The following is a 9,105-nucleotide window of genomic DNA, read 5'->3' as shown; positions in this document are numbered from 1 at the left end:
TTACTATTTCATTTGTGCAAATCAATTGATGGACTTCAGTTGTAACTTCTAAATATTAATAATCTATTCCATGTAAAGTGTATAACATTCAAATAAATCAGGCGCGTACACAAAAAAATATTTTGGAGGGAGTTTTGGTTGTACATTTTCGTACTTATATAATCTAACCTAACCTATAACCTAACAAGAAGTTTACACAATTTAAATTATAGTATTATTTATTTCTCATAAAAAACGTCACTATTAAAAAAAATTTTTAATAATTTTTAAAAACATGTATTTTTATAATATAAAATCTAATTGTCGAGGTAGTCTTGCAAATCTGTTAATTACTTCCTCAATATCAATTTCATAATTTCTATAAATATTCATGAGCGCTAATCCTGTCAGTCGGTCTTGTCCAATATTATTTCTTACATAGGTTTTCAGTCTCCGCAATGTTGAAAATGAACACTCTGCAGAAACAGTCGTTACAGGCAAAGTAGGTAATACCTATTGTTAAAAGGCACTTTATATTTGAATGGAAATTACTGGGACATTTGACTTAATGTAGCTAATGAACATTTTGGGCGATCATCATCAGATATATTTTGTCATTGTCCATTGTGATTGCCAGATTTTAATCTCAGTATCAAACGTATCAAAATTAGGTAATAATAGTTTGTAAAACAGTACACATTCCTTAAGTTTGTTTAAATATGTAGACATGTAGTATTTTGAGTTATGTACTTAGGATACATTAATGATTGTAAAGTGGACATTACACGATGATGTTTGGAAAATCTGTCTTCTAGTTTTTTTCTAGTATTGTTCTGGTGAACTGACTGGCGTGTTATCTCGACAAGTTTGCCGACCTACTGTTCTGGCAGGGGTATGAAACTCCGTGAATTGGCCGAATCGGGCAATTGTAACCTTGAACACGGCCTGGCATACGTAATATATGATAAAAGTAAACAGTGGAAACAACCCGACCCCGCGCAGAATACCCTGCCTATTAAGCGGAAACGGTTTTTCAATACGTGTATAGCATCATGTCAGTGTTACGGAAACAGTTTCATTGTTCGGACTTCAGATCATAGGTAAACCATTGACATAATATTATTATTATATTATGTCAATGAGGTAAACACTTCACCCATCAGCTGATCGAGTTTCGCTTCTATATTGTTCTATGGTTCTGGGCAATATAATAGATCACGGTCTTAGAAGATGACCGTCTAAGACCGTGTAATAGATAAACAACATAGATAAAAAACATTTTTGTTATCATTGATAACTTAACATTGTTGAATGTTGATAGGTTATCAACTATATTAGCACAAAATAAATTGAAGTCAAATGAAAAAAAACTGGGGGGGGGCTATTTGGAAAACTGGGGGGGGGAGCTTAGCCCCTTCTAGCCCTACCCCCCCTAGTTGCGCCTATGCCCCAGCCCCACCCATACTTGAAGCATTTAGTTTTTCATATTTTTTTTTACGCCAACTTTTAGTACATCGTTTGTATGTATTTGTACGATCACTCCGGAAAAATTTACTTCAACCCTTAGGCGGCATATCCCATTTATACATTTATGGCATCCCCCAGCCCCACCCATACTTGAAGCATTTAGTTTTTCTTATTTTTTTTTACGCCAAGTGAAGTTGTGATTGTATCGATTAGTTGTCTTGACCATCAAATTATCATTTTCATATTACCTACCAGATACAAAGCACGGATATAGATACTATGGTTGCACGACGGCCCATATTGGATCACAGTGTTGAGCGGCGCCGAATGTTCTTATCAATTCTGACAAAAAGTCGCGTTTTACTAGCGCCCTCTACAACTACTACTAAGTTACGGTAACCAAACCGGGTTACCTAGCCACGGTGGAGCGCTAGTATGTCGCGACTTTTTTTTGTATGGATACTATGTATGTATTTATGTTACTTGATAAGAACATTTGGCGCCGTCATATTATTGTTCGTTGTGCAACCATAGTATCTATATCCGTGATACAAAGTAAGTATTACACCTGGAGTACATGGTCCGTTGAAATTAATTTGTTTTGTTTTTCCCTTTTCATTTACATAATGTAGTTATAAAAAAATTAAAAAGACATTATTATATTCAAAATGCTTATTATTCTTGACTTAAATAATTTAAGGTAAATTTTTATAATTGGTTAACAACAATTATTGTTAACATTGATAATATTGTTAGGTAACTGATAACCGAGCATTGACAGACCCATGATATAAAAACAATATATTATCATGGACAGACCTTAGTGAGCTACCGAATAATTAATAATGTAATAATTGTAATGTTTAATTAAGTAAATCTTCTTTAAGTATAACTGAAAGTGTTGTGATCTATATTTTGCGTTTTATAACACAATTTTCAACATTTTATTATAATTGTACTTCGGTTTATGTTTTTGTTAGTTTTTGTTGATACAGAATTCATTATTTCAATATTAAAATATCCAAATAATATAGTATGTATATATAATAATATGGTATAAATGGAAAATTGTGTATAACAATATGCTGTATAGGGAAAAATATATCTCATATTGAGAAAAATAAATTACAAATAGAAACTGAAATTGCAAAATGTGTATTTACATACAAATATGGATCTATCACCTAATAAACAATTTAATCATTTGCGCAAATTAGGTGTTTAAACAGGTATTAAATTGTATAAACTAAAAATTCACAAGGTACTTTTGAATTTGATTTTACTGGCATAGGTTTAGATTTTAAGTCATCGTAGAGTTCCCATTGGTTTGTACTATTTTGTTTGCAGTATAATTGATGATGTCCAACACTATGCCTCAATCTACTTTACCATGTCTATGTGAACATATACCTCTCAGTTTGTACTTAATATTGCTTATAGTCATCACTGGAGGCACATTTCCTACACAAACTTCAACCTGTTGTGCAACTTCTGTACTGCAATCAACTGCATTTTCTGAAACAAAATAGTTAACTAAATACGGTAAAGATTTACATAAGTTATAGCTACCTTGCCAATTAAGGAGTTCAATAAATAAATGCATCAATGAAACACTAGGTTGAATAGTTTTTAAGCTTCTACACTTATTCTCTTTTTTATCAAGATGATTACATGAAGTATTTTCAATTAATAATCTTTTTTTTAAATCTTCTTCTAGAGAATTTAATTTACCATCCGTAATATGTATTGTAAAATATTGTACAGGTATTGGACAACATTTAGTTGTTTTGTTACAATTGGAGGTAGAACATTGTATATTGTCTAACACTGCAGTTTATTACCAACAACTGTTTGAAAACATTTCCAACTGTATTGTTACATACCACCAGTGTCGTATTATACTCCAAATATTCCACTCTAAGTTTTAAGTATTTAATCTATCAACAAAATAATAACAATTTGATAAGTTATAATACAGTTTATAAGTAAAATAAGATGGTATTCTACTACATGTTGTTCAAAGTCATCATTAGGAAGTAATTAAGTGAAACAATATAAATTGTACTTTTAGGTACATATATTTTATAAATATTGATTTGTATAATTGATTTGTTTTTATATATATATTTTTTTTTGTTTATATTCCATCCAATTTATTGTATAGAAATTAATTTGTGAACGTTTGTTCATATATAATGTTCTCCAAACCATCAACTTCGGTGTTATAATTAACACTATCGCAATATGCAACCATTAATATCGATGACACTGAGTCGAATGTGCAAGTATTGCTCAGTATAACCTTTCCAAAGTCTTCAACCGTACAACTTTTTAATTCATCGGCATGAGAACCATTTTTTAAAATCAGTAAAGTTTTCATTTTTTTTTAATTGTTTATTTGTAGGTGTCTAAGATGAGGATTCGGGTTTAGATAAGACTGTATTTTCTTTTTATTGGCTAATTTCTTATCCCAATCTTCAACTGATTTATTTTCTTCTGCCAAATTATCAACAAATAATACATCATGAGAACATGTTAAGCATATACTTGTTCCACCTGGTCTAGTAAGTGAACATGAAGACAATGTATGAACTGGAACTTCACAGACAGCACATTTTTTATGTTTATCTGTTGGAAAGTTACCTACAGTACATAATGGACATTTACTTTTATTTTTGATTATAGTATTGAAGTTTTTAGAGAAATTTTCAATGTAGTCGTCAATTTTCATTTCATAATTTTCAATCACTGGCATTCTCTTTATGTAATTTAAATTGTCTAAACTAGCAGTATTTAAACATTCATTAGAATCGCTATTTATTTTTTTCAGTAAAGTGTCTTTATTCAAACTACTTTCTCCGATAAATGGTGAATCGTCTACATTTATATCACTACATAAATGGGTTGGCAAACTTTCTTTGCTTATAGCGATATTTTCTTCATGGATTGATGAACTGTTCTCGTCGGAATGATTATTCACAAAATTTGTTGGTGAATCATCTCTACTGAAATTCTGTCCTCCACATAATGTATTTTTATTATTTAAGAAAATATTGCTATGAGTTGGTAAAATAATTTGTTTTACTTCGTTATTTTCAGGAATTTCATTTGTATTAATTGTCTCTTTTGGTGATAAATTATGACCTGATTTTAATAGTGACATACCACGGAGTGATGATATATGGTGTTCTAAAAACAATTCTATATCTGTAGGCAGTGAAATATTTTTAAATGTAATATTTTTTAGTTTGTTAAAACTTGATTCGACAGCGGCTGAACTTGCTGTTTCAGTTCCATACCCAAAAATTGGTATCATTATACCTGACCACAGAGGAACTAGTTTCATGCATTTTATTATATATGGGACTAATTCTGGTAAATATAATGGGTTAATGTTATTTCCTGTTTGTAAAAATGTTTGACTTTCGCTATATATCCTTTCAACCAATTATTGAAATGGATTATTTAAATTACCCAGAGCTTCATTTAAAGTTTCCTGAGTTTCTGGTACATTATATTGGATCTCTTCTTCATTTTCAGGATCTGATAAATTTTCCAATAGATGATCATTATCCACTTTACCAGTTGAACTAGCATAGATAATGCGTTGTTTATGCATTTCACACGGAGTTTCATCTCCACTTATACTATTATTACCGTCTGTTTCATTTGTAAGTACAATAAACAAACTTAACAAGAAAGAAAACATTGCATCTAGGGACTGCATTTTTATTAGCATACATAATGACCGTAGTATAACCTCTCTAACTCTTCTTGCTACAGTTTTAAGAGGTGGCCATTTGGTAATCAACTTTAAAAAATGTGCAATATCTGTTCTTACAAAACATCTTGGAATCCAATGTTTATTAGCTGGTAGATTATTTACTATTAAATCGGCACAAACGTTTATATAATCTTAGAGTGAAGAGTACTGAGTAAAACATTGTACCACTGCAGACAATAGTGCTAGCGACTGATCGCATACTGTTATTTTTGGCAAAGGTATGTCACAGATTTTCCAATTAGTGAGCCAATTGAAGATTGCCACGTTGCTATGTCTTTCGCTAAGCATATTACTAACTGTAAAACTATAATTATTTTCCTCATCATAAACCAAAGCTTCATAAAGGAATATATATTTGGTTTTTTCCATATCATACTTTCTAAAATTTGAAACCACCGAACCAGTTGCATCTAAAATAATTTGTGGATACTTAGACTGACGTGCATAATTTCTATAAAGTGAATCTGGTCACCGGTATGATAGAAAAGGAAGAATGGATCGAGACCTATGTCATTAATCACACTTTTAAACTCATTTTCAGTTTTCATCATACATAAAGCTTTTAATTTATTTGAATTTCTTTCATTATTTAAGCGTTGGCGTCTTTTAAAATTTCTTAAAGCATGGCCAGTTGGAATTATGGATGGTTCAAGATCATCTATGAAAATGAAAAAAAATTTTATATAAACTTTATAATAAAATAGAAATCTTTGGTTTCTGAACAAGCATTTTTATCCAAAAAGAATGACAAACTATAACAAGATTCTGAGTCTTATCTGTTGATAGTTTTGGCAGTTAATTTTTATTATTTTATATTATACTACACTCTCCCCACAAAAAAAGGTTAAATTTGACTATTTTTAGGGCATCTTTGTAAGTTAAAGTTTATAAATTGCCAATTTTCCATTCCAAAAATCAAATACAAACTTAAGTACAGAATACATAATGTTCTAATAACTAAAGATCCATCTATTCAATATTTTTGTACAAGCATTAAAATTAAAATTTTGGTGATTACTTTACTTAAAAATATGTACATATTTTGGTAGATATACAGAAAGATGTGAAAAATCAAATAACTTTTGTTCTAATCAATATTTATAATTTTTTTTTCTTATATAAGAATTATTTATAAACACTAATGCTTTATATAAGATAGACATATAGTTAGTATAAGTATACTTACAATTGTTAATTAAACTTAATAAAATAAAAACTCAAAATTAAATAAAATGCTGTTGGTAAAAACATTTATTTAAATCAAATAGGTTTAAAATCAATAGAATTATTTTATTGTTAAAATATGTTACAAATTGAATTGCATGAAATATTTTTAAAGTTGGAACTAAATTAATTTGAAACTTCATTTTTAGATTAATGAAGTATTTAATACCTAATTAATAAACTTGTTTGATTAATAAATCATTAGTTTTGGTTTCTGTATAATTTATAAGTAGGTAGTGTATATTTTATAATTATATGTTCAAATACGGTAAATGTAGATGTTTCTTATTTTTATGCAATATAAATACTTACTGGTTTTCATTAGACGCACAGCTTCATTTTCTCTGTATGTTTCGCATGACATTCCTTCTTTAACTATATGTGATAATGCTTTCTCAATAACAGGACCAATCATACGACGTTTTTTTATGACTTTATGTGGTTCATTGAAATTCCCAACATATGAGCACTGCATAAGTACTCTATAGCATTATAATTATTTTTAATTTATTTTTTGTTTATATTTTAAAATATTGAATTACCTTGCATTATCTGGTGGCTTTTCTGATACTATTCCTTTAAAATAGGATCCATAAACAGAACACCGCCCAACAACAGATACATAATTGTCACCATTTAATGAAACTTTAGCTCTGCAAAACGAAAGGCAACATGGTAATTGGGTATGTATCCAAAAATGCTCTGCTATTAATGGTGTCCATCTGTTTTTGGGTAAAACCTCATATGATTTTGAATGTTGGAGAGATCGTTTTTTATCAAGAAGTTTATATTGAACTGTTTGTGGCTGAATTTCCTTCCATTCTTCAGCACAAAACGTAATTACAAATTTTTTATTAGGTAAATCACTATCCAATTTATCACTAGGCTCAAAATCTATAATATACACCAAATGTACATTTATGATTATATAATTTAAAATGCTAAAATTTACAAATCAAATTTGAATCAAAACATTACTAACCGCTACTTTGGTCTAAATTACTGAGTATAGTATTTTTTGGCAATACTACATCTAGTGATTTAATCTGGGTTAATCCAAGTTTTTCTTTTATCCCATGATATCCCTTGTAAACAAATACATGCAAAGCATTGATGGACATACGATTATTTAATTGAGAACTTATATCCTGCCACACATTGTTTGAAGCTACAACCACTTCTAAGAACAAATACATACATTTTACCTTATTTAATAGTAATATTGAAAAACTATGCTTTAGATAGGGTAATTTCATAAGAGTTAAATTATTAGTTATTATCATTTTATTTGTTGGGACTAGTAAAAGTAATTTTAGTTTCATTTACTATTTAAAAAATGATAAATTAAAATCACACATTTTGAATTAAATGTACACAACAAGTTGATATAAAAATTATTTGTTAAAAGTAGGTACTTACGTGTAGAATAATACATTTAATTAAATTTTTTATAATAAAAATTGTATAATTAAATTACTTTTATAAATAATTATAAATAAATCAACAAACTAGCTTAGGTTTAATGGTTAAAAAGCGTCAAACTTCAACAAATTATTTGTAAGGTACGCTCCATTGTAACTAAACATTAAGAATGCTGTTAAGATTAAATCTTGGTTTTGTTTTTTTTTTTTTTATCAATTCTTACCTTACTTTTATAGTAAACTTTATTTTTAATTAATGTGTTTAATAAAAATTATGGGCTATATTAGAATGTATGTGTAAAAATAATTGATTTTATTAGTAATTGTAAATGGCTTTACTGAGATTAATAGGTACTTATTCGATTAACCGATAACATAATAAATATTATATGGTTCCTATTTAAGTATTTAGAATTGTTTTATTTTAAAATAGCTCTTTATTAAACAGTGTAAAATTGAGCTTCATAATAGGTATATTTATCATTATTGATTAAACTGTAAAGTGTGAATGTGTCATTTTTTTAAGTATGCTCACCTCACCACGTGTAAATTTGGATGTTTTTCTTGTACCTACAATTTAAAGTTCTAAAAACACTACATTTCCATGAAATAAATATTTTTTGTCTTTAGTTTTTTTAAAGACAACCACTACTTACAACTTAATATTATGAGAAAAAATAGAACATTAGGCTTTATTCTTAAAAATGTGGTAAGTATTATTATTTGTGATTTAAGTTTCACATGACATAAATTACAAATTTGAACATTATTCAGGGTTAAAAGTGGAATAAGTATGTTACACAATCACTGTTTATACATTTCTTTATACTATAATATACATTAGACATTATACATACAATTATATATGGAATGCTTGAAACCATATGGATACATTAGTCCCCCAGGAATTTTTTCCCACTTTAAGCTCTGAATTTAGGTTATTACAAGTTTTCAACTTTAATTTTATTACCTATTTTTAGTGATATGGTACAATGGTACTTGAAGGTATACATTACCATTTACCATTTTATAAACTAATTTATAATCCTCCGTTGCACCAGACATAAGTAATTGAGTATAGTGTATAATATCAACGTTTAGTTTATTTATTTGTATTGATGGTTGAACAAATCTTTGGTTTTTTATATTCAAATATAGGTATATAATTTATTGCCAAATGAGAATAGATTTTTAAATAATTTCAACATAATACATTTTGTCATTTGTAAA

The 9,105-nt window shown here is 28.4% G+C and overlaps 1 protein-coding gene across 1 annotated transcript; it reads right to left on the bottom strand.

Moving 5' to 3' along the window:
- Positions 1 to 5,362: 5,362 nt before the first annotated feature.
- On the bottom strand, positions 5,363 to 7,743 carry LOC107883669. The gene is made up of 5 exons (XM_029486341.1): positions 7,437 to 7,743; positions 6,997 to 7,348; positions 6,767 to 6,936; positions 5,703 to 5,888; positions 5,363 to 5,640 (listed from the first exon to the last, which is right to left on the bottom strand). Exons 1-5 carry the CDS (start codon positions 7,735 to 7,737, stop codon positions 5,363 to 5,365), a joined length of 1,287 nt encoding a protein of 428 aa, XP_029342201.1. The 5' UTR covers positions 7,738 to 7,743.
- Positions 7,744 to 9,105: the final 1,362 nt, after the last annotated feature.

Source organism: Acyrthosiphon pisum, chromosome A1, assembly GCF_005508785.2.
Source record: "Acyrthosiphon pisum isolate AL4f chromosome A1, pea_aphid_22Mar2018_4r6ur, whole genome shotgun sequence".
In the NCBI taxonomy this organism is placed as follows: Eukaryota; Metazoa; Arthropoda; class Insecta; order Hemiptera; family Aphididae; genus Acyrthosiphon; species Acyrthosiphon pisum.
This window is presented reverse-complemented; position numbering and strand designations above follow the sequence as displayed.

Bases quoted from the DNA above. Each gene is read 5' to 3' on its own strand.
- LOC107883669 (XM_029486341.1), bottom strand. From the start codon at position 7,737: ATGATAATAACTAATAATTTAACTCTTATGAAATTACCCTATCTAAAG. The intron at 6,937-6,996 runs GTAATTCAATAT...ATAATGCTATAG, and splicing joins AAGCCACCAGATAATGCAAG to AGTACTTATGCAGTGCTCAT. The intron at 5,889-6,766 runs GTAAGTATTTAT...TCATTTTCATAG, and splicing joins TGTGCGTCTAATGAAAACCA to ATGATCTTGAACCATCCATA.